Source organism: Tympanuchus pallidicinctus, unplaced genomic scaffold (genome assembly GCF_026119805.1).
Source record: "Tympanuchus pallidicinctus isolate F22 unplaced genomic scaffold, pur_lepc_1.0 scaffold3, whole genome shotgun sequence".
Taxonomy (NCBI): Eukaryota; Metazoa; Chordata; class Aves; order Galliformes; family Phasianidae; genus Tympanuchus; species Tympanuchus pallidicinctus.
Window position 1 is genome coordinate 38,966,537 of NW_026294747.1, and position 24,399 is coordinate 38,990,935.

The following is a 24,399-nucleotide window of genomic DNA, read 5'->3' on the forward strand; positions in this document are numbered from 1 at the left end:
CAGCAGCTTACTTTAGGATCTTCTAATAGTTTTTCCAATACAGTGCCCTTCAGTAGAAGCAGGTGTCTCTCCTCCCACCAAGCTGCTTGTATCAACTTTATATATAAATGCATTCCTTCCTTTTTTTTTTTTCTCTCAGTGTTAAGCTTACTTTGTTCCTATAGTCAGTTTTGGAAGGCTCCCACCAACTGTCCCTGTGGTTTTCCCAAGCAGCACTGATCCTCCCACCTGTGTAGGGAAGACAGCTATATGTTCGTAATATTTTTCCCTGATGTTACATTGCTCACCAAATTCAGAAAGTTTGAGGAAGATTTTTAGTATTATAAAGAACAAATGTGCCAAATTTGTTGTTAAGTGAATATTAGTGCTCCTGCATTCACACCCAATAACAAACAGCTCTATGTACTTACAGTTAGGATACTGGAGTTTTACTGCTTTTTTTTTTTTTTTTTTAAAGGTTGGAAAAGTAAGAGTAGTGTGTAACTTGGGTTTCCATCCAAGATTGCTGTTGAAAAATGATGGATACCCCTGACATGATTTATTTTCTATTATTTTTTTTAATTTTTATTTTTATTTTGCATAAAGCTGGCTTCACAGTTGTTACATGACCCAGGTGCTTTTTAGCCATTAGAATATGTGAGTTACAGACAGTGAGCAAACAGCTCAGCCACACACTTGCACACTCTTACACTTTGTACTATCGTGCACATTCTATATATAAGGGTAAAGGAAGTATGTGACAACCGTGATGTAGAGATACTTGTACAAAGAACAAAGCTGATGAATAGGTTACATCTTGAGTTTTACATTCACAGTACTGTGATGTTCTCTTTTTTTTGCATTTTGCTGAATGTTCAGTCTGTAAGGAAGCATTTCTTTTGGGTTTTATGCTTTGAGATTGACATCGTATCACATAATCACATCACAGAATGTCTTAGGTTGAGTTGGGACATGAAAGATTATCTATTTCCAACCCTGCTCCCATGAGCAGGGTTGCCAACCACCAAAATAGGCTGACCAGGATCTCATCCAACTCAGCCTTGAATGACTCAAGACATGGTACATCCACATCTCTGGGCAGCCTGCTCCAGTGCCTCACCACACTATGAATAAAAAGTTTCTTCTTAACATCTAACCTAAATCTTCACTCTTTTAGTTTAAAGCCTTTCCCCCTTACCCTATTACTATGTAAAATGTCAGCCCTCCTCTTGCTTCTAATGTCCTTTCAAGTACTGGAAAGCCACAGTTAGGTCTGTCCAGATCCTTCATTTCTCCAGGCTAAGCAAGCTCTACTCTCTCAGCATTTCTTCATAGGAGAGGTGCTCTAGTCCTTTGATCATCTTTGGGACTCTCTTCTGGACCTGCTTCAACAGCTCCACGTCTGGGTGCCCAGTGTTGGGCACAGTACTCCAGATGGGGCCTTAGAAGGCCAGAACTGAGGGAGGATAATCACCTCCTTTTCCCTGTTGGTCATCCATCTTTTTCTAGAATCATGGAATGGTTTGGGTTGGAGGGGACCTTAAAGATCTTTTAGTTCCAACTCCCTTACTATATGGAAGGATACTTCTCACTAGATCAGGATGCTCATAGTTCCATCCAGCCTGGCCTTGAATGCTTCCAGGGAGGGGGCATCCACAATCTCGCTGGGCAACCTGTTCCACTGTTTTGATGCAGCACAGGATACCATTGGCCTTTTGGGTTGCAACAGCACTCTGCTGGCTCATATCCAGCTCCTCATCTATCAAGACCACCAAATCCTTCTCCTCAGGGCTGCTCTCCATGAGTTCTTCCCCTGGTCTGTACTCATATCTGGGATTGCCTCAACCTAGGTGCAGCACCTTGCACCTGGCCCTGTTAGATTTCATTAGAATCCGGTGTGCCTGCTTTTCAAATGTGTCCAGCTTCCTCTGGATGGTGTCACTCTCTTCTGTTGTGTCAGCTATACTAAGCTTGGTGTCATCTTCAAATTTGCTGAGGGTGTACTTGATCTCACTATCTATGTCCTTGGTAAGCATGTTGAACAGTACCAGTTCCAAGACAGACCACTAGGAGATACCACTTGCGACTGATCTCAACCTGGATTTAGAGCTATTGGCAAGAACTGTCTATCTGTGTGAATCCACCTGGTTCTTTATCCACTCAGTCCAGCCTTCAAATCCTTCCATTTGTCTTCAATTTAGAGATAAGGATATGGTATGAAACCATGCCAAAGGCCTTGCAGAAGTCCAGGTAGATGATAGTCCCTTCCTTTGTCCACTGATGCCTTCACTCCATCACAGAAGTCCACCAGATTCTTTAGGAATTCTACCCTGAATTATTCTTACATTTTAGAACAATGAACCAGGAGAAAAGTAAACTAGAAGAAATGCAGAGCAAAATAAAAACATTGGAAAAATTAAATACAGCAGAAATGATAGTTGTTCTGACCCATGCTCAGCACTGAGAAATCAAGGTAAGTTCTTACACCCACTATTTCATAATCTGTTTGAGCTCTTGACAAAATCAGTAGCATTGCCTTGCTCTTCTTGAACCTAGTTGAACTGGGAGAGAACAAAATTTTTCAGGGAAAAAAAAAAGAAAAGGTATATTTCACTAAGCCAAAACAAACTGAATTTACTTGAATACATCAAATTGTTCCAGGTAAATTTTTTTTTTTTTTTTTTAATTGATTTACTGAATAGCACTCGTTTCAAAATAAAACTGTTTCATGCTTTTATTTTAAAGTGGAGCTGTACGATTTTTTTTAGAAGAAATGTATTTAGGATGCACAAAACTAAGATGTTATTTTTCCTCTGCATCCAAGCAAGACATTAATGCGGGATTGTTTTTTGTCTCTTTGACCAGTTGTTCAGAATATGAATAATGTGTAGAGCCTTAAACACATAGTATCATAGATTGAAGCTTATTGTTTCTTTGCAAATGATAGGCAAGGCAAAATCATGCACTGATAGCAGTGCACTTGCATACACTTAGAAGTCAGTAGAAAACATGGAGAGAGGGATAACCAGGACACTCAAAACACTGCATATACTCTGAATGGACACATGGCTTCTCCTCATAGCTGTGGAACTTTTCTTGTTTTTAAGAGAAGTTTCATTAAACTTGCAGAGCACACTTCTTCCATAGATCTCAATGACTTAACCTATATTTTTGTTATCTTTGTAGCACAGATGGAAAAAGCTGAGGTTAATTAAATGCAGCATGTTTGCACAGTTAATTGGTGGTAAAGTCAGAAATAAAATGCTTAGGTCCTGACTCCTACACCTGTAGTTTGTCATTTAGATCAATTTTAGTGAACAATTTAAAAGATAGCTCAAATAGATGATGTTACCAACTGTATGCTATAATCTTTTTTAGACATACGCCATCTTATTTATTCATTTTCATTATTGTAGCACTAATACTTTTATAAAAAGAGCATTTGAACTAAAAGTTTTTATGAATGCTTTCCCCAAGCTACTCTCCTTGATATTGAGGAAAAATCATGCTTTTTTTTTCTGTAGTAAATGGTTTGTTCACACAGGTTCAGACTGCTCTGAGACTCTTCTGACTTCTGCTTTCCTTCAGAAACAGACTGAAAAGGTAGCTTAGAGAATCAGTAGCTCTAAAGTTCATGCTATTGATGAATCTAGGTTTAAATAATGTGTGCTAAGTAGGAGATATTCTGTGATAAATCTGATACTGTTTTTCCTCTCAGAATAAGTTTCATTGAAAGAACTGTATCGTATTGTTCAATGAAGAAGAGTTTTTCAGGATTGAGGAACAAAATAGCTTTCCATTTGTGCAAGTTTTGTTTTGCTTAGGTGGAACTTCAGCTATGTATTTAATAGATGCAAACTCAAAAAAAAAAAAAAAAAAAAGCAGTCATTCTTGTAGCTCTCTGTCAATTATATTATAGATACAGGAAAGTGAGATGTGGAAACTTCTTAGGTTTTTCCATTGGGTAGTGTGTGCTGACTGTTTAATAAAACCATGATAGAGGATCAAAAGCCTGAGGGATTCCTTTTGGGCTAAGGATTCAGGCACTGTCCTGTCCTCCCTCTCTTTACTGTCAGCCTTTGCTGTTCAGTGGCAAAATCCATCAGGAGAGATAAATCACTTTGCAAGGCTGGCTGTGGCCCTCTCAGGCACAATTTCTAGCTCATGGGGTTGGACTTCTCTCTGTCTTTCTGCAGTGACACAGCACACAGAGATTGGGCATCGAGAGCTTTAGTACAGCATCTTTAGAGATCTTTCTCCTGCTTTCCTTAGGAGCTCTAGAGTTCAGAAGAATAATAAATTAATTAGGCTTGACAACAAGACAAGTTGTTAAGTCTCCTTGATCTCTTTTGATCTTCAATTTGTGGGCCTTTTCACAAGTGTTCTCATCTAAAAGTGAAGGATAATGTATGGAGCAGCTGATAGTGGAGGGGGGGCATGACTCATGCTAGGCAGTTGGTGTTCTCTGGTGTAAGTTAATACTTACTTTGCTCTTGCTGGTGAAATGAAAGAGATTTTTTGAAAGATTGGAGCTTTCTACAGTGGGTGCAAAATGTGATCTCAGCACTCACAATGCCCAGTCTTTAGTGCATCTCACCTTTGCATTGGGCTTCCAGGCTTACATTGTTCTTCACATCTCTTAAATGTAATGAGATTTGGTCCTCCATTGATTCTTATTGCAGAGTTTCTGATGTTACTGTGTTTCTTCTTTGTTTCAAAATTCCAAATTATATAGATAGATGAAGTGAGAACGAGACGATGGAGAGAACTACAAAATCCTCTATTTAAGGATAATCTAACATTATCTAGAATGACTTAAACCTGGTAAACTTTTGCAAAACCAATCTTTTCACTGTGAGACTCCAGCTCAGTAATTAGTTTTCTCCCTTATAACATCTTTCTATGATTTTACAGCCAACTTTTCCTAACAGGCTAAGGGCTTTCATTAGCATTAGGGTTTCAGCATTCAGTCACTAGACAACTTTTTCAGAGGCTGTTGGAAACAATTCACTTTTTTTTTTTTTTTTTTTGGTCCATCAGAGGTGCTATCTGACTAATTTGCTGGGTTATTTGATGTACAGTTTCTCCTCTGCTAACCTCTAAAAGAACATTGGTTACACATAAAAGTGACTCAGAGAGCATAAATCTTTTGTTGGTCTATGACATGCTTGAGAATCATAGATATTATACGTGACTCCCAGGGCAACCCTTCTGCTCAGAACAGTAAATTTCACGAGGTTTTGCCTAAATAGGGATTCTACCCCATCCTGAATTGTTGCCTTGATCTCTCACTGCTCATCATCTAGAATAGCCCTAATTCTATGTTTTCTTTGGTTCATACTGCTTGTATCTAGAATTTATACTTTCCTGACTTCAGTATGATTCAGGTAAAAAATTTCCTTCAACTCAGTTGTAATTTTAAAATTCTGGAGTTACTGTTGACAGTAAGAATTCGTGTAGAACGAATGCAAAGATAAATGCACCAAGATATTTAGTCACGTCCATACCTATACAGTGACAAAGCAGGAATCCTCTGAGACTTTGGACATGTCAAGGGCGAAGCCTGAATGTGGGATTTCATACATATCTCAGATGTCTGCAAATCCCAGCTGTGAAGAGAATTTAGTCACGTGATTGTGTTTTAAAATAAATAATGGAGTTAGATTAATACTAACAAGTGAAATGGAATTTAATTGCTTACATCTGCTAAGTAGCCTGTTTTTACATTGTTTTGTTTTCATATATCTATCTAATATTGAGTTAGAAGTTAAATCTTGAAAATCATGTATAAATCAAGAGTTTGCGAACATATTCTAAATAAAGTTGTAAGCATGGTTGCATTGTAACATTTGAATAAGATCATTACTTCAAGGTAATATGATTTACATATGTAGATTTTCAAATCCTAACACAACCAGGCTTTGGTCTGTTGTTCCATGTAACATGAACCAAAGTTTCCTATGACTTGGAGGTAAATTGTAAATTTAGCTGTTCTAGTTTAGGTTTGAGTTGTTATGCAGAAACTTTCAGGAACACTATCACTTTTTAAAGAACATAAAAGGCATAAAAACCGCAATATAATCCAACATTCTTTGAACCCCTTAGTGTCTGATCTCTTTTTGTGGATAGTCTGCGATGCATTCTGAATGTACATCGCAAAGAAATAGTTCACAACTCTTTAGTCTTACAGGTATCTCCAGGCTGCACCTGAAAGCACATTAAGGTACTGTGAGATCTCTAGCCCACTCAGGGCTTTTTTTCTTCTAAATTATATTTTTAGAGAGAATCTATGTCTACTTTCCCATTCTCTGCTCTCTAGTGATTTTCACATGCTTTCTCATCAGAGCCATCAAGTACATCAGGGCATCGTAAGATACAGGTCAGCATGGAAAGGTTGTGCTTGATAAAAAAGCACAGGGTATGACTTTGTGTCAGGCCACATGGCCCCACATGATCTATTGTGTTGTAGCTTGGAGGAACATACAGTTAAGCTCTTCGGAGCTCGGAGCCTGATCTGTGCCCTAAAGCCTTTAATGTGGCCATGTGTTTTGATCCACAGACTACAGTTTAGGAAGCAGTGATTCAGAGAACGTTTTTTTTTTTGTGGTTATATTGACCTTGGGAGTAGTGTTTATGAGACATGGGGTGGACAGGTGTGTATTTTCATTGGCCTGTGAGCCCCAGAGAGATTTTAGTGTGTGGTCATCTGCAAATTTGAATATTTATACAGAACACTGAGGGGAAAAAAACCTCAACGACTATATGTGAAACAGAAATAGGTTACATTCCCTGAAACTCCTTTAATCTCCTTTCAGAAAATAAGGATACAAAGACGGATCAGGTCTAGGATCCTATTTATAACAATGGCAACTGGAAGAAACAAGCAAATAATGTAGTTGCATGCAGGAATGGATTGATAGTGCTTTATATTAAAACAATGGGTACAAGTAAGAATGTAAGAGTAATTTACCTCTAAATTTTCTCCACCGTGTTTTGATGAGTCTGCAGTGCTTGTCTTAAATTGCCATTTAGCTTTCTAACCCATTCTTTGCCTCCTCCTTTGTGTCAAGCAGACCAGTGAAATTTTGTCTTAGTGTCTGGGCAACTGTAAATGAGCCCTGTTAATACATTTTATAGTGAGTGAACAACCAACCAGCCATGCCTCATTCCCCCTAGAATATCAAATGTGTACTCAGTGCATCACAAATCTATGGCTGTAGGAAAATGACTTGGTTGTAATGGTGGTGTTTGATTTCTGCCCTTAGGTGCCTAGTATTTGATCAGAGTTGTCCACAGGTGTATAGAGTACGTCTGACTTGATTATAGCACATTACCTTCCAGGAATCAGAAGTGATGAAGCAGAGGAGTTATCACTGTGGAGTGTTTTTAAAGCTCTTAGCTTGGACTTTCAGAGCAGAAATCAACATCAGCTCTGTGCTTAGGCTAGATGCACATTGACACAAGCATATGCGCTCCTTGGTGGTAGTTGAGAGTATTGAAAATCAAGTGATTTGGAAGAAACTTCCAAAAGCTGCTTAGTCCAACCACCTGCTCAGACCAGGTGCAGTTTGAGGAGGCAACTCAGGATCATGCATAGTTCAGTTTTTGATATCTATAATAATGGAGATTTCACAGCTTTTCTAGGTCCTTTCTAGTGTTTGAGCACTCTCGAAGTGAAGCATTTTCTTCATATACAATCAGAATTTCCAGTGTTCTAACCGTGTCAGTTGTATTCTGACATTCTTCTGCACATGTCTGAGGTAAATTTAGTGCTGTCTTCTCTATGCTTTCACATCAGGAAGTTGCAAAGATTAACAAGGCTTCCTCTGAGCCCTTTCTCCTTGTAGCTGAACAAAGCCAGCTCTTCCAGCCTCTCCATCCATAAACATCACTTACCCCAGCACCTTGAGTGCTTTGGTAGCTGTTTGCAGAATGCACCCCAGTATGGTGAAGCTATTTTTGTACTGGAGTCATCAGTACTGAGCAGAGGACTCCAGATGTAATCTACCAAGTTGTCCCTCAGAGACAGGAAGAATTGCTTTCCCTGGCTTGCTGGTTGCGTTCTTGCTAATACTGCCCAGGATGCAGTTGCTTTCTTTACTGAAATGCTGTCTTGCGTTCAGCTTGTCTTTTGGGACCCCCGGGTCTTTCTCTTTGTCAATAGCTTACAGGCTGGTTTGGCCCAGTTCTGTGACTAGCAGAGCAGGGGGATCCATGGACTCACACCCTAGGAAAGGAAAAAGGAGAAAAAAAGGGAAAGGGATAGAGAGATGGGCCTAAAAACAAGACGACAATCTGAGAAGAAACAAACTAATTTACTAAATAAGATATCAGAGTGCATGATAACACACTGTAATACAATACAATTAGAATTGAAGCTAATATATCAAGTAAAATGAGAGAGAATGTCCAAACCAGCCTGTAAACAGTTGACACTCTGAAAAGCTGCTTTTGAGCCAGTTGGCTCCCTACCTGTGCTGTTGCAAGGAGTAATTTGTCTTACTGTTTGCTTAAAGGGACATATATATATGTATACAGACACATAGTGTGCTTCCATAAGTACACATACACATTACTGCTGCCTTCAAAATGCCCAGATTTTTTAATGAGTTCATTCTGAGATACCCTCAGTAGAGATTACAGAAGTATGTTTCTAAAGCAAACCTATCACTTAGAGGATGATGTATGTTCTTGTAACACTGTGCTGTTTTGTCACTACTGTTTCATGCTGCAAGGGCACAGATTTCACCATGCAGTTATTTTTCAAGGAAGGCAATGACAAGTATTTTCCCTTCAGTCTTGTTCTGACAGATTCTGGCTAATCTGCATTAGGATTACTAAATGAGACAAGATGAAGCAGAAAAACACTACTACTGTCAGTGGCAACACTACCAACACTTGCCTTATGTAATGGATTGTAAGAAACAATGGCTTCACTGCTTGTGCTGTGCAGTTATTCATGCTCAGAATCCCTTTCACAGCTGAGAGTCAGAAAGCATATGGAGGGGGGTGGGGGGTGAAGGAGAGGGGTCTGTAGATCTGTGTAGACTTCTTTGCAAGTGCAGTTTTCCCCCAGACTGCACTGATAGAGACTACAGCTAGCCTGGCTGCTCCTGGAAGCTTTACCATCGCAGTTCTGCACTTTTGCCCTAATAGACAAAATCAGGGTATATAGCTGACTTGAGTCACAGCAGTACAATGTGGAGGAACTTATTCCAAATGACTATGGAAGCCCAGATAGACTTTCCAGCTCACACTAATGATATTATGGTGATCAAATACTGCCTCCAATTGCTAAGAAATGAATTCAGTGGTTTTCCCTACTATACACAAATGATTTTTTTTTTTTTTTTTTTAATGAGAAAATATTTCATGCTATGTAAAATTCTCTGTGTTTATTTTTGCTGTATTGGAAGTATGCATTCTAAAGATTATGTGGATAGGGTGATCAGACAGGCAAAATTCTGGGATGTGTTTAGCAGCAATATCATTTCTTAGAGCTGTCAACAAATGTATTTTGTGTGATCTTTCCTTGTCCTTGGAAAGAAGGAAACTACAGGACACTTTGTGTGGCTTTCTTGTCTGTTTGATCTCTCATTCAGTTGAAAGAAAGCAGCAGTTCTATCAGGGTATCTATTCTGATGTCCCACAGATTGCCTAGCAGATAGGTTAGGATAAGTCTAGACAAGTTTTGCTGTCAATCTAAATATTAATCTTTGTGGTACTTTGGTTCCTTTTGGAACAATGCTTAGCTGTTAGTCATGCTGTTATTAGCATAGTTTTCCATCATTCTTAATTTAAGGATGTAAAATGTCTTATAAGAGAGTCTTCAAACATCATAGGCTCTGCCGCATACTTCTGAATGGTCCCTATGGTGACAATGCTGCAATGAGACTGCAAACACAGCACTGAAATTTATGGGTACCGAGGACCCTGCTGTTAATTCTCTTGATAGCCATATTGAAATAGGAGCCATACAGACATTAGCATGTCATGATATATGGCAGTACGGAACGTTAACAGTGCTGTGGGGATTTCTCGGAAATTTCATAGCAATCTTAAATCTCTTCTTGGATAACTGCTAAATAGTTCTTCTGTTTCCCCCCTCCTTTTTTTTTTTTTTTTTTAATAGCGCGAGATGAGAACATGGCCACTTTCCGTGGTTCCGAATATCTTTGCTATGACCTGTCTCAAAACCCCATCCAGAGCAGCAGCGATGAGATCACTCTCTCCTTCAAGACATGGCAACGCAACGGGCTCATTCTGCACACCGGCAAGTCTGCTGATTATGTCAACCTGGCCCTGAAAGATGGTGCGGTCTCACTGGTCATTAACCTGGGGTCTGGGGCCTTCGAGGCCATTGTGGAGCCTGTCAATGGCAAATTCAATGACAACGCATGGCATGACGTTAAGGTGACGCGCAACTTGCGGCAGGTAATGTTGAAGGAGAGAAAATGCTGGGGAAAACTTTGTTCTCTTATATTTGCACAGAGGTGGATATGAGAGAGAAATGGGGATGCTTGGCGGGCTCACTAGAGTTTCTTCTTTTCTAGTTATTGGTATGATGATGGTGGATGATTTAAAAAAAAAAAAAATGTTAATGGGAATTTATCCCTGTTGCAATATATTCACTTTCACTTTATTTATTTTCTGTTTTTCTCAGTTTGATTTAATAATAAAATCTTGTGCATGACCTTACTTTCATCTCTCTTTTCTTTCCTCTATTTTTGTTCTGCCATTTTTTTATTTTATTATTTATTTAATTATGATTCAATCTTATCAGCAATATTCTTGTTGCATTTAATTACTGTGGGAATTGAATATTTTTCCAGCAACCAATGCTCTACACTCTTCTCCTTTTTCTTAAGTTTTGTTAATTTGTCTAACCATTGCCATAATGTCACAACTCTAATTCTCAAAATCTTTTTTTTTCATTTACTTGCTTTTTTTCCTTTTTGTGTGTATGCAAGTGTGCAGGTATGCAGGTTGGTGGGTACGTGTGTAATAATTTTAAATTTGTAGCTTTGGAATTAATTGGCTGGAGTTTTTCTGAGTCTTCTTGATTCTCTGTTCTTTTCTTCTAACTTTTCCCCTTCTTTCTGTAATGAGATTCTACTTTATTTCTTAAGTCTCTGCCTATGAGACTCTTCTGTTGGCTGTGAGGACTGGAAAAGTGGAAGGATCAGAAAAGCCAAGCAAACCCAGACCAATCCAACACCCTACAATTCCACTTTGGAAAAGTTTTTTCTGATTTTGCCACTGTAATTTTGCACATCTACATGCTGCCTTTCTAAGCAGACAACTCTATCAGGTGACGTATTTGGTATTAGGCCGACTTAAAATTCTAAAGCCTTCTTCATGAAATATAAATTTGGACATATATAGATAAGATAAAATTAAATAACCTTGCTCTGAAAGCTGGTGAATATCTCAAGTCACTAAGGCCCATCTGCCACATGATAGATGAAGTTTACTCTCTAGATTTGAGCTACTTGATATCATACTGATTGGTAGAGATGTCAGAAATGGCATGTAGACTGAGATTGTAAAAACAACTTGTGACAACAATTTGATTTATTTATTTGCTCATTTAAGTGGATATTAATGCAAAATTTAGGAGTTTTATCCAAGTTTATACAACAACTTTTGGTGAGAAAACATCTTTTTTGGTAAAAATTTACAATAGCTAAAACAAAACATATCAGCAGATATAGGCTTACCAGTGTCAGGGATCAGAAGCAGTTTCTACCAATAGTTTTCAGTTAGTGATTTCTGTTTGAGCAATTTCACATCAAATATTTGCTTTGGGGGGTGAAGGTCTTTCCCATGTGAATTCTTGTATTTCTACATGTTCGTGATGTTTTGATCATCATCAAACTTCCATGAGACTGCAGGATTTTTGCTAGTGGCATCATTAGTCTATTTGTACCACTTTATACACAAATGCAAATTTAATTTCTAATGTGTTGGACGGGTCTTAATGATCCTATTTCGTGCAGATGTTCCCATCAGGCTAGTAGAGGGTGATGCACCAACTGTTTGAGGTCAGCCACTCCAGAAATGCCAGAAGTACTGGTTTATTTGATGTGTGTCATATTTTCAGAAATTCACATGTAAATTTGCAGTGCAATACAGGCCACTTGGAAGTTCTGTTTTCAACTGTGAACATGTTGCATAAAAATAAATAAAAAACACCATCCAAGAATTGACCCTAAATTTTGAGGCTTAATCTTTAAAATGAAGTAGAGATTCCAAGAATGTGATCCAAAGTTAAAACAATTCCAGATAAATTGATTATCAGGAACTTTAAGATATCAATCTTATCCTGTGCTCTTTCTGGAGAGGAGATGAAGGAGGATTTGCATAATTTTTTGGCTTTTCCTGGAATTGGAGCAGAACTTTAAATAGCTGGACTTTTGCCCAGTACGTTTTGGAATTGTTAAATGCTTTGTAGCTAAGTGCTTCCTTTTTTATTTTATTTAATTTTTTAAGATCAAATGACTATCACAGCAGTTAATCTCCTTAGAGACAGATCATGTGAATCCACAGATTCCCTTGAGTAGTGATTGTTAATGTCAAAACAAATCTCCTTGTTTATTTATCTTATTATTTCAGTTAAAACTAAGCCCAGATTCTGCCTTGTGTGAAACCTTTACTGGAAATAGGATCATGGGTGTATTTTACCAGGACTTTCAGAGCATGTTTCCCCACCACACCATGCTAAATTCCAACTTTCTTGTTTGTAAAAATGGATTTACTTGCACAGTAATGTCAGTGCACAGCCCTTCAAAGTTTGCAGGGTGGTTTTTACCTGAGGCAGCATAGATCTCACTTGTGAAACAGGATAATCTTGCCAACTTTGATCACAGTGGGACAGGAAGTTGGAGCCTGCACTTCTGTGCTAGCACTGAAGCTAGTCACCATGCAAAATCTGCCATAAAGATTTTGAGTTCCTCAGCTACTAAAAAGCAAGCAAGAAACAATATGCAGATTCAAACAGTTAGAATCTGCATTCTGTGGGAAGTAAAAAACCACCCATATAGCTCTATTAAACTCAGATAAAGAACTAAACTGTGAGTTCCCCTTGCTCTGTAATATAGATGCAATATAACAAGAGAGACATTAAATACAGTCTTCTGTTTTCTCTCATTCAAATGACACTATTCTTCCTACACAATTCTTCAATATATTTCTTCCTTACTGTAGGAGTTTCAACTCCTGTATACTCAGATGGCATGAACACCCCAGCACATTCCTTTTTGTACGCTTCTCCTGAAACTCACATATTTACCTGCTGTAAAGAAACCTGCAGATTCTGAAACTTCTAAGGATAGGTTCAGAGTTTTGTACTCTTCTTCAGCTGTATTCTCCAGCCAAAGAAATACTGGCCTGCCAGTGATACTCTGCAGTGCTTAAGGGTAGCGAGGCTTGAAAGACAAGCAGGAATATAGGGATGATGGTAGGTGAAAGAAAGGAATCATGGTTGGATTTGCGCTGAAGGGACAAACTGGTGTGTATGTTTCTGAGCATAAGGTTTTTGCTTGGGGGAAGCACCTTGATGGACATTTGAAGGGTAAGTATTGCACTGTTTTAAGTTTGCTTCAGTCCTGGATAATGTGTATGAGGATTGAAGTTAATGACTAATACTGGGGTGGGAAGACTAGGCAGCACCCTTCTTCTTTACAGAGTAGATGGCATGGCTCCCCATAGAGTCCTGGTCATATTGTCCTCTCTCACTTTGTGTGTGTCAGGCGCCCCACGCCTTTTTTTGGAAAACTAACACTAGACCATTCATGCAATGTGTCATTTTTACTAACCAACTAATGTACTAACACCCTAACGACTCATCTTTGCTTTTAGTTATTTTAATTAACAATCGTTCTGTTCACGATTTTTTAATTTCCTTTCTTCCCCCTTTTCCGCAAAGCACTCAGGCATTGGACACGCTATGGTAAACAAACTACATTGTCTGGTAGATATCATTCTTATTGTCTCTTTTTTTGGGTTTGCCGTGTGTTACCTGCCTTTTCCTTCCCCTACTCCCTCTTTTTCCCCCCTCCTTTATACTTACTTCTTCCTTTAATTTTATTTTAGTTTCATCAAAAACACATTTATCTTTTTGTCTTTTTCTTTTTCTTTTTTTTTTTTTTTTTTTTTTTTTAAATGGAAAATATGAAGAGCAAAAGCAGTGAACACAGCTGTTTTGGAAATGGGGTTTGGAATTTCTTTCATTGGTTTCCTCACCTCCCTCTTTAGTTGTTTTGTATTCCAGTGATCTTTTTTTTTTTTTTTTTTTCCTTCCTTTTTAAATTATTTTTTTCCTTCCCTTTTGATTTTTTAAAATTTTTTTATTTTTTAACTCCGAAGGTTTTTAGATCAGAACCATTGCAGGGCCTCTAGTCTGTGGTGGTGAAGGCTCTCTTTTTCTCTCATCCTTTTGTTGTGGCAACAGCTGTTATAGGCAAACTGGCCAGAGTTGTCCTCTTTCTCCCAACTTTCCCCACTTCCCTCCCTCCTCTCTCTCTCCTCCCCTTCTCTCTCACTTTCTCTCTCTCTGACTTTCCACCTGCCGTGGCCAAAAGGAGCTCAGCCGGCTGTTTGTTTCAGTACACACTCTGCATGGCATGTCCACGTCTGGTGACTCGCCTGTCTCCCACCAGCCTTAATCTATTTTCCTCCATCTTCCCTTCAAACCACTAACAACATCTACGCAAAACACATCGAGTTCACTTGCTACTCTCCCTCCCTCTCCTTCCAGTTCCCTTCACCCTCCATGTGTTTGGGGTTAGAGATTTTGGATCCTTCCCTGTTTGTTTTTGAGTTGGTTTTTTTTTTCATTATCTTGGACTTTGTTTGGTATTTTTATTTTTGATTGCATGCATGTGTGAAATAGTTTTCTTTTCTCTCTTGCTCTCTTTGCTTTCTTTCTTTTCCTCTCAACTTTCTGGGCTCCAGGTATAATGGCATGATGTGTCAGAGCGCAGTGTGTGCACGCTTTGTGTTTTTTTTCCACCTCATCTCTGCTTCTCTCTCTTTCTCTTGTTAATGTGTGGTTTGAATTATTTTATTTTCATTTATTTTGATTTCTTCCTATTTATGTTTTGGTTGAGTTAATTTATGAAATACCATTTTTATTAAATTTATTTTTGGGTGGGTGGTGGGTGTGTATGTCCCTAGGTACATGGCATGCACATCCATGATGTATTGAAAGTGAGATCCCTTTCCCACCCCTCCCTGAATGCATGATTGTCAGTGTGCTGTGAGCAAAAGAAACATAAAAAATAAAAAATACCAACTTCGTCTTCATTAGTGTTTTTTTTTTTTTTAAACTAACAACCATAACTAACTGTAATCATTAAAATAAAAACTAATTAATCATAAAATCAGCTAATATGAGAAATCTACAAGGAAAATTCCATTTTCTGGCCTGTGTAAATGGAAATCATCTCAGTGTGTAGAGTGCTGGTTCAGCCTGAAAGTGTGGATACACTAGAAAGGGAAGAAGCAGATGCTGAAGAATTTCCATTGTGGTTGAAGCAGACCAGAAAATGGAGCTTGGCTGAACTAAAAAAAAAAAACAAAAAAACAAAACAAAAAAACCAACAAACAAATGAAATCTCAACAAAATCCTTAATAAAACTGACATAAAAATATAAGGGAGGTGACTCATTCTTCTCAGGACCGTAAGGTCATTGCTGGGGTTTTCTTTGTTGTGTCCCTTGAACAGGTGACCATCTCTGTGGATGGCATCCTTACCACCACGGGTTACACACAGGAAGACTACACCATGCTGGGCTCGGATGACTTCTTCTATGTGGGAGGGAGCCCCAGTACTGCTGATTTACCTGGCTCTCCAGTAAGCAACAACTTCATGGGCTGCCTCAAAGAGGTAGGGGATTCAGATTAACTACTGTTTCATTGCTTTTGGTTTCTCAAAATCATAGCTTTTTCCTGCCTGCTATTACATACTCAGTGTCTTTCCCTCATGATGAATTTTACACTAATACTACAGCAATGCTGTAAGGATAAACTTGATATTCACCTGGGCAGAAGACATCAGCCATGAAAGTCATGAGTTTATTGTCATTATCAGACGTCTGGTTCTTGAGTTACAAAGATTATACCAGTGGTGTAGTATGCAAAGTGCCTTCTGTAGGCTGTCAGTCATTTAAGGTAAGTGTTTTAATCCTCTGGATAGACTCCTTAAAGAGTGTGGCTGAGTGAGTCTAATTCTACATGCACCCAAGAGGGTTATCATAATATCCTGGTATGAACATGTATATCAGAGAGATGGCAGAGCTGGGTTTTCATGCCAGATTCAGGCAAACTGTGATGCTGAGCTAGATGTTGTTCCAGGGCTGTATAGCTGCCTGACAAATTACTGTCCTACAGATGCTTGACTTGTGATGTCAGGGATTTTGTCTTATGTGCAGTCTGTTGATATGAGCAATGACTGTTGGTCTGGTGCTGCTGTCCTGCTTGACCTCTAGATTTGTTAAGGGGGTGCATGTATGCTGGAAATGAGTATGTGAGTATCTTACAGAAGAAATGAAACTGCCTTACTGAATACAAAATGTCATGCAGAGATCAAATCCTTCTGTTTTCATCCACAGAGCCTTGGGCCTGATTTTCATAGGCACTGAGCATCCCAGTTTGATTGAAATCAAGAGGAGATGCAGCTTCTTAGTGTCTCTTTAAATCAGGATCTTAATTTTATTTATGGATGCTATGAACATAACACTTAGCAGAGGCCATTTTTATGTGTGCTTTAAGTCAAGCCAATGGAGCAGAGAAAGCAGTGACAAGAAAATCTTCAGCAGCTTTATTATTTATATAATCATTTGTATTCTATTAGCTCGTGCAATGTGCTTAGAGCTGCTTATATTGCCATCCCAGTCTTACAAAGCTCTGTGTGAAGACAAACCAAGCAGAATAAGAGGAAAAGGAAGAATTCAGATAATCAGAAAGTACTTTGTCATTGTCACCTGCCTTGGTTGTGACAGGAGATGTGGATGAGGTGCTGTCTAGACTTAAAGACAGACTAGTGCTGGCTGGGCTTGAGTTACAGTCTGCATAATAGCAACCTGCTCTTAGCAGTGGCCCACTGACACTTTCAGGTGCTTTAAAAATATGTGCAAAATGTACATTACCTGGCTTCTGAGGAGAAATTTGGTATAGGTTACTCATCAAGCGTAAGTGTAGCACAGAGCTGTAGGGAGAATACACTTGGAAATTGAATAAATGGAAAAATGCAACATTTCAAAAGCGAGCCATGTTGTAATCAGTACTTTGTATTTCTAGTCCATGATTCCTACAGATCCCTTCGGCCCCAGAATGAGTTAGCACTGGTACCTGCAGGAAGCATAAGGAAACTGACAATTGTGCTTTTCCGCAGTTCTCATTTGGTAAAAGGAGGTGATAGGGAGCTGCAATTGGAGAAGGAGAGGACTAAGTGACTTTCAGTGTCCTGGCAAAACCTAGAAATGTATCTATAACACCCTATGAGGGGCAGGGTCTGACCAAAGAGCCAGCCTGTATAGGCTGAGAAGGATTCTCACAGCATAAGCAGTGAATTATCCTCAGTCATCAAAGAAGTGTCTGCTTTCATTAGGTGGAGCTTGGGATGAATTGAGCAGAGCAGTTTGCCTTGTGAAATTCCTCCTGGGATTGATTTTTTTTCTCTTTTGCTAGGGAAGAAAATACTGCCAAAGGTAGCAGGATCAGTGTGAGATCCACCAGAAATAGAGGGCAGTACTTTTGAGTCTTTTCTATGTTTAGTCCTGAAATGTCAAGATATGTCAGCATGGTATGAATGAAATTGCTGAGCTGGCTCCTAGAAAGCAAGAATGCCTTTAGGGATCAGCATGACCCCTGGGGGCAGCTTTCTTTCATCCCACAGAGCAGAACTAGTGTGGTGCTTATGTGCCTGTTACGTTTCTCGTTCCACACTTGGCTTTACTGGGGAACTTATTTGGCTCTCTGCATGGTAGGCACTATATTTATAAACCTATCTCTATAGCTTATTTTCTCTACATCTGGGAAGAATACTTAATGCCTCATTAATCAATACGGGAGGAACTTGAACTATTTAGAAAAAGTTCTAAGTTCATGAAATTGGATGAAGGGAGAATATAGACCACAACTACAAATACTGTTCCTGGGGGCATCTTGTTTCCCTAGGAAGGCAAAGGAATTGATATAGGCTTTAGAATGAGACTTTATTTCACCCAATAACTTCACATATTTCATCTAGACTGTGTCAGCCTCATAGCACAGCAACCACAGCTAAGAACCATATTGGGGCTAAAAAGGCCCCTGGAGCATTCCCATGTCCTCTGTTATTGCATATAGGTGCTGACGTGCAATGGGGAATAAAATGCCTGATGATTCTCTGTAACTTTGCAGCTGGGTAGGGTTGGTGAGAGGATGATGGACAGCTCTGGCAGGGTGATTGCTTCATGTGGTCTGAGTCTAAGCCTTGATTAGGAGGAACATGTCTCCTGAGTGCGCGTGGTGGGGTCTCAGGTCTCTCCTGCTGCAGTATCTAGATATGCTGTGGTGAAGGTAATCATGTTCCTTCTGGACTGTGTGAGCCAATGTATTCTCCTTTCATCACAGAATATATCCTCCTGTCTCTTCCTTGCAGCAGGTTCTGATTGAAGAGATTCCATTACCTTGCTTGCAGTAATGTACCTAAGGTTTCCTAGACCTTCATTCTTAAGATAAACTATTCTAGAGGAACTTAGGGAGAATACGGTATTCTCCCTGTCATGGAGAAAACCAAATATAGAGATGGGATAGGAGGAGGTACAGAGACAGAGAAGTGAGCAGAAACTTCTTCAGTGGGTGTCAGGGAAGGAGTGGAATTGCTTTGTCAAATGGATAAACAGGGAGAAGCACTGCATAAAGGCGGAAAGGAAAAAGGATCTGTTAATAACATTTAAGAATATCTGGATGGTTTCTGGACAACCAGGAAGAGGCAGGACAAGAAGTATAATGCCAGCATATTTTGTATGTACAAGAGAGTTTCAGATCGGAGGTTCTAGTAATAAGGGTTGAGTACGGAAAGAGGCTGAGTGGGAAGTTGAGCTGTGTAAGCAAAAAGGAAAATGTGGATCTCAGTCTCTGCTCATTAGGGAAGGGAGAAAATCAGAATGTTCTCAAGGCTCCATTACGGAGCCAGCCATTCAGACTGATTTACTTGGAGCAGTGCTTAGTATAGATGGAGATGCTTTAGAAGAGCCTAAGGTGATCCCTAAAGAATAGATGTGTGTGAGAGTATGTATGAGATCTTCACATTTTTCTGTTCATTTTTCTATTAATGCTTTATTAAAATCTCAATTTCTAAAAATGTTTATCAGTAGTAACAGCTTGATTGAAGCAGTGAGGTTTGCATATGAGTAGAATATGGCAGAAAATTATTGCAGGGGTCAGGCACCATCTGGCCATGATGGGAGAAAGCTGTGAAAGCTTAGATCATGTCTGTCTGCAATTTAACTGCCAGGAGCCAGATTTCCAAATGGTTCATGAGTGTGCCTAGTCACTGCATATGCATCTCAGATGCTATCTGCAAGCCAGCTTTTTCATTTTTATTTTTTTAGGCCTTTTTGCATGCGTAATGTTAATGATGATATGATTTCTGTTTAGGGAAAAAGTCATTTGGATGGAATGTTGCACTGGGGAGGAGGTTGGAGGTGCAGGTAGAAGGAGGCCTGAAAATATGGAGGCTGAGACAAGATAGCCCAAAAGCACTTGTGTGCCCAAAATCCCATTCCAGAGCAGCAGTTTAACAGAGCCCCAGAAATACATGAAAATGGCAAGTCAGGAATTATCAGTGTGAGGGATTTCACTGTTTGTCTGTGCAAGTGATTAAGGTGTGAATGGCATTAATTGCACATGTGATCCAACACAGTTCTATTGTATTTGGCCATGTCTGTTTCTTGTTTATATTAGTGACTTTAATATTTTAAAAAAAGAAAGAGAAGGGCTAATGGTACTGAGTAGAGGCAGAGAAAACATAGCCAAAGATGAATATAATTCATTTCCTCAAAATGTCTTGTTCTTAATTTTCATCCCCCATTGCTATTCTTTGCCATGGCATCCCAAACAGCCCTGATGGTGATGACTCTCATTCCCAGATTTCCAGGTCCAGAGGCCTGTAACATTTTTAAGTGCCTATTGCTCTTGAATTCCAGTTGCGTTACCATTGTATTAGTGGATCACTGTGTTGCTGCACATCTAAGGCTGTGCTTATTGAAAGTCTAACATCATATAGTGTACCTGTAGAGCACTGAATGGAACAAGATCTTAATCATGTTTTTAAGTGAGCATATTGTAGAAATACAACAATACTGTGGCTTGAGAGAGGCAGCAGGGGAGACATTTGCCAACATTTTGAGCAATTCCTGCTGTAATTTGTGAACAGATTAAGACATTTCTGGAAAGATTTAATTTGAAGGTGGGAATGGGCACACATGGAAGCTGAGAGCAAAATGATGCAGAGCAAGAAGTGGAGAGACTCCAGAATAGCAAGAAAAAAAAAAAAGATGGGGGGGAAATTCATTGAGTTTTCTCATCAAATAATGTTTGTAAGCCTAATTCCTGGGCTTGTTTACATTTGGTATTAATCTATTAGCTCAGAACCAAGATGGGTTTAAGGTTGTATATTTGGGCAAGAGAATACTTCCCAGGCTGTCCGATGGTTGCCAACAGGTGTTGCATCCTTGGTCATTTGGTCATGAATCCTGTCAGACTTTGTGCTGTGCTTTCTGATGTGGCTGTGGAGAGTGATGTGAGCCCTAGGTGAGCAAGAGGTTATCCGAACTGAAGCACTGGGAGGTGAAACACCTTGCCCACCTATTCCTGGGCTCTTTGGCAGCACTGAAAAAGAAATGTTTTGAGGAAGATTATTATCAAATGCAGTTTTATCTTACAAAAGGAATTTGTGTTGCACTATCAGATACCTGTTGTGCTGCCAGGAAGGAGTGGCACTGTGCCTCCCTTGTTTTGCTTGCTTGTATGCTTGCATGCACACAGCATAATACAACCATGCCTGCCCCTCTTTTCTCAGGAATAATTACTGGAGTTAAATTTACCTTGTAAGCAAGTGTGGGAGAAAATCTGGTAAAACCAACCATAAATGACTTCTGTGGTTCATGATCCCAGTGCTAATGTGTAATGTGTGATGAATGTCTACCTCTCTGAAAAAGGCATTTGATTTAGTTAATTTTGCTTGTGGCTTTTTTAGGGAATCATTTAGAAAAGATGGGAGAAAACAAGAACATTTGTTTCATAGAATCCCAACACAAAGTCTACATCCATACTGTAAGCCAAGGAGCAAAGAAAAGATGGGATTCATCTTTCTATGTAGTGTCAGAGTTGGGTTTTTGTGGTACAGATGGAATATATAGAGAAGAAAGCTATAATAAGGTAATATCAACATTTTAGGAGTTTAGATACAGAGGGCACAAAATATCTAATGGTTCCTATAGTCTCCATGCTTGTTCCTTTTTAATGGTCTTTTGAGAGAATTCTCATAACTTTGCCACAGTATAAATGCCAAGAAAGCAGAATATCCCACTTTGGGAGCTTTCAGGAAATATTCAGATTAGAATATCAGGGTCAGTTTGAAATGGCAAATGAGTATTCTTGAGTTTGGAGTACATTTTTTATAGTGTCTGATGCTTTTCTGCTCCCTCCCCTCTTCCCTTCCCCCAAATTGTGATCCTTGTGAATGACAAAGACCTCACACACAAAATCCACTGGTACAGAGCTTGATGCACTGTGACTGTTCACACAGAAAATAGATGCACTAAAATCCCCAGGTGATGAAATTTAGGGAACAGCCCCTACTCTAAAGCAATCAGAGCAATAGGAGTTAAGGCTGGGCACTGATCAAAGGAAGAACAGTCCTGAGCAGACAGTTGGTTTTGCAGTTCTGTTTTGAAAGTGAGCAGGGTTTGATGGGAGTTACTCTGCTTCTTCATACTAAAGGAAATGCATGATGAGTGCAGTGCATTTTTGGGGATTTCTTCTGTCTGACTAGAAAGGGAAATGATCTTATTCTAATTATGGGCCCAATTAAAGTTTAAACTTCTGCTGGATTTGGGGAGATTCTTTACTGAAGTACGTGGTGCTCTGTGCTTTCCAGATGTTAATATTTCACATTCTCATGATGACACATTTTTAGTAAGGATTAATGGCCTGGCCCACAGGAAATAAAATCAATAGTCTTGTCAGGTGTATTAGCATGCTGCCAGCGCTGCAGCTTTGCTTTAGCTAGGGAGTTATTCAAAGCTTCTTTTCCTTGCATAGCTTAGCTTTTGCCTACACCACAGCAGAAAGGTTTCTACTAGCATTATTGCCTCATGTGTGACACTGGAAAGAACTTACGTCAGCTTGGCGTATTTGCATTCATAGCAAGTGTTTTGCTGAAATAATGATACTGGGTGAGAATTTGCTGCAAAATGACATAAGCTAACTTCAATTATTGTTCAACCAATTTGTAAGGAGAGAACTTGGAAGACTGTCAAGGAGTTGAGGACATGGCTCTGTGTGTGTGATTTAGTCCCAGTTCATGAAGCAAATATCCTGCCCACTTTGACAGTGGCCCTTTGATGGTGGCTTCAAATTATTGCAATACTGTATCATTCAATGTGTAACCAAGTAGGTGTGATATATTTCATTTGCTGTCATAAATAAAACTTAAGTTGAGGCAGGGATGTCTCTTGAGTTGAAAAGGAGTTGCCCTTGCATCTATGGAATTCTTTTCTTGAATGAGATTAAATTCATAGCAAAGACTCCATAATCTAGTCAGAGTTAAGCCAAGAAATACAAACTATTTTGTTTTACTTTGTAATGTAGCTGTGTGCTCATTAAAAAAATACAGTTTCTAGTAAAGATCACATTTATTACAATATAGCGTCTTTTTGTCATAAGTTCTTATCAGTTGGCAGACAGAAGCTTTCAGTCTTGGTCGGTCTCAATGCGCATGTTTTGTTGGGATCATTAAGGTTGGAAAAGACAATTAATAATAAATTAATAAAAATAATAATCTAGTCCAACCATCTACCTATCACCAACATTGCCCTCTAAGCCATGTCCCTACAACCACATATGTCAACAGTTCTGTGTTGCTGGGTTCCTGAAGTTAACGCACATGTAGAATATTTACAAGAGTAACTAATTGGCCAAAGTCTGATTAATCAAGTATATATGTAGACTGAGCATGCATTTTAAAGCAAGCATTGCACAGCAACAGATACAGAAACTTTCTGCGCAGAAGGCACAAGAGACATCATTTTGCAGAGCTGTTGTACCACTGTGCTCATAAGCTAGCTAATCTTTGGAGCTAGAACAACATGTACTCTAACAAAGTCTCTTTCCAGATGTCACTAGGACAGCTACCCAGAGAGGAATCCAGAAGCAGAGGTTGCTGTCACCGCTGGGCAATGTTGCCAGCAGGTTGATGTGTTGCAGCAGTAATAACACACTCCATGGAGCTCTGACTGAGCCATCCACATGTGACCTCAGCCCTGATGCTTTGGCCATATGGGCTTGCTTTGCAGCAAGACCATCAGGAGCAGACTTTTCTTTCCTGCATAATGAACTTGACTCCTGCTGAGATTCTGTACCTGGAAGGGATGTGCCATGTGCTGTTGTTCAGAGAATGAGAGTGTTTACAGGTGCAGAAATGTACTCATATAGGCAAATTTAGAAAATGTAATGGAGATTGGAGCAATATAACCTGTGCTATGGGCATGTAATAAAGGTAATTGGAAACCCAGGTTCTAAAGAATGGATATATTAAAGCAACAATCTTTGTACACTTATGTAGTCTAATCTCTGTTCAGGAATAAACAAAGACAGGTTACAGAATATTGATGGACAAATATAGCTGAGGCCAAAATTGTTAGCAGTGCAGTGCTGCTGTTTAAGTACATGGATATAAAACAGATGTTTTCTGCCTAGCAGTGTCTGAAATGCTTATCACCAAAGAAGACAAAAAGAGAATGCACTTTAATTTTTGATATTTAAAGTTTGAAAGCTCAGCAAGCAGAGAGTTAATGATACGGAGCATAGAGTTTGAAATATCCTCTAGTGCCAGGACTCTGACTCTTGACATAGCTGTAATAAGAAAAACACTTTTCTTTCTGATTTGAGTAGCTGCTCCAGGCTCAAGAATTGAAAGGTCTCTGATCCCTGTGTAAACGTATTCCCCTATATACTTTATTTTCAGTAAACCAGTTTTAATTCTTTGGTAAAGATTTGCTAACTTCACTAGCAGGAACAGGCACCACTGGGTTTAAGACTAGAACTTCTAACTCAACCCCATCCCGGTATGACTTCAGAACATTAAAACTTCTTTCTTGGTAATTATTTTTACTCCTGTTAGAGTCCTCATTTTATTTCAGTCTTCAA

The 24,399-nt window shown here is 39.1% G+C and overlaps 1 protein-coding gene across 14 annotated transcripts in view; it reads left to right on the forward strand.

The window, feature by feature from the left end:
• Positions 1-24,399, forward strand: part of NRXN3 (neurexin 3) — a 943,812-nt gene that overhangs the window by 229,520 nt on the left and 689,893 nt on the right. For all 14 annotated transcript variants that reach the window (XM_052693472.1, XM_052693473.1, XM_052693470.1 and 11 more), the window contains 2 exons: positions 10,112-10,413; positions 15,707-15,868. In XM_052693472.1, coding sequence (XP_052549432.1) covers positions 10,112-10,413; positions 15,707-15,868 — 464 coding nt within the window. The remainder of the gene's footprint in view (positions 1-10,111; positions 10,414-15,706; positions 15,869-24,399) is intronic.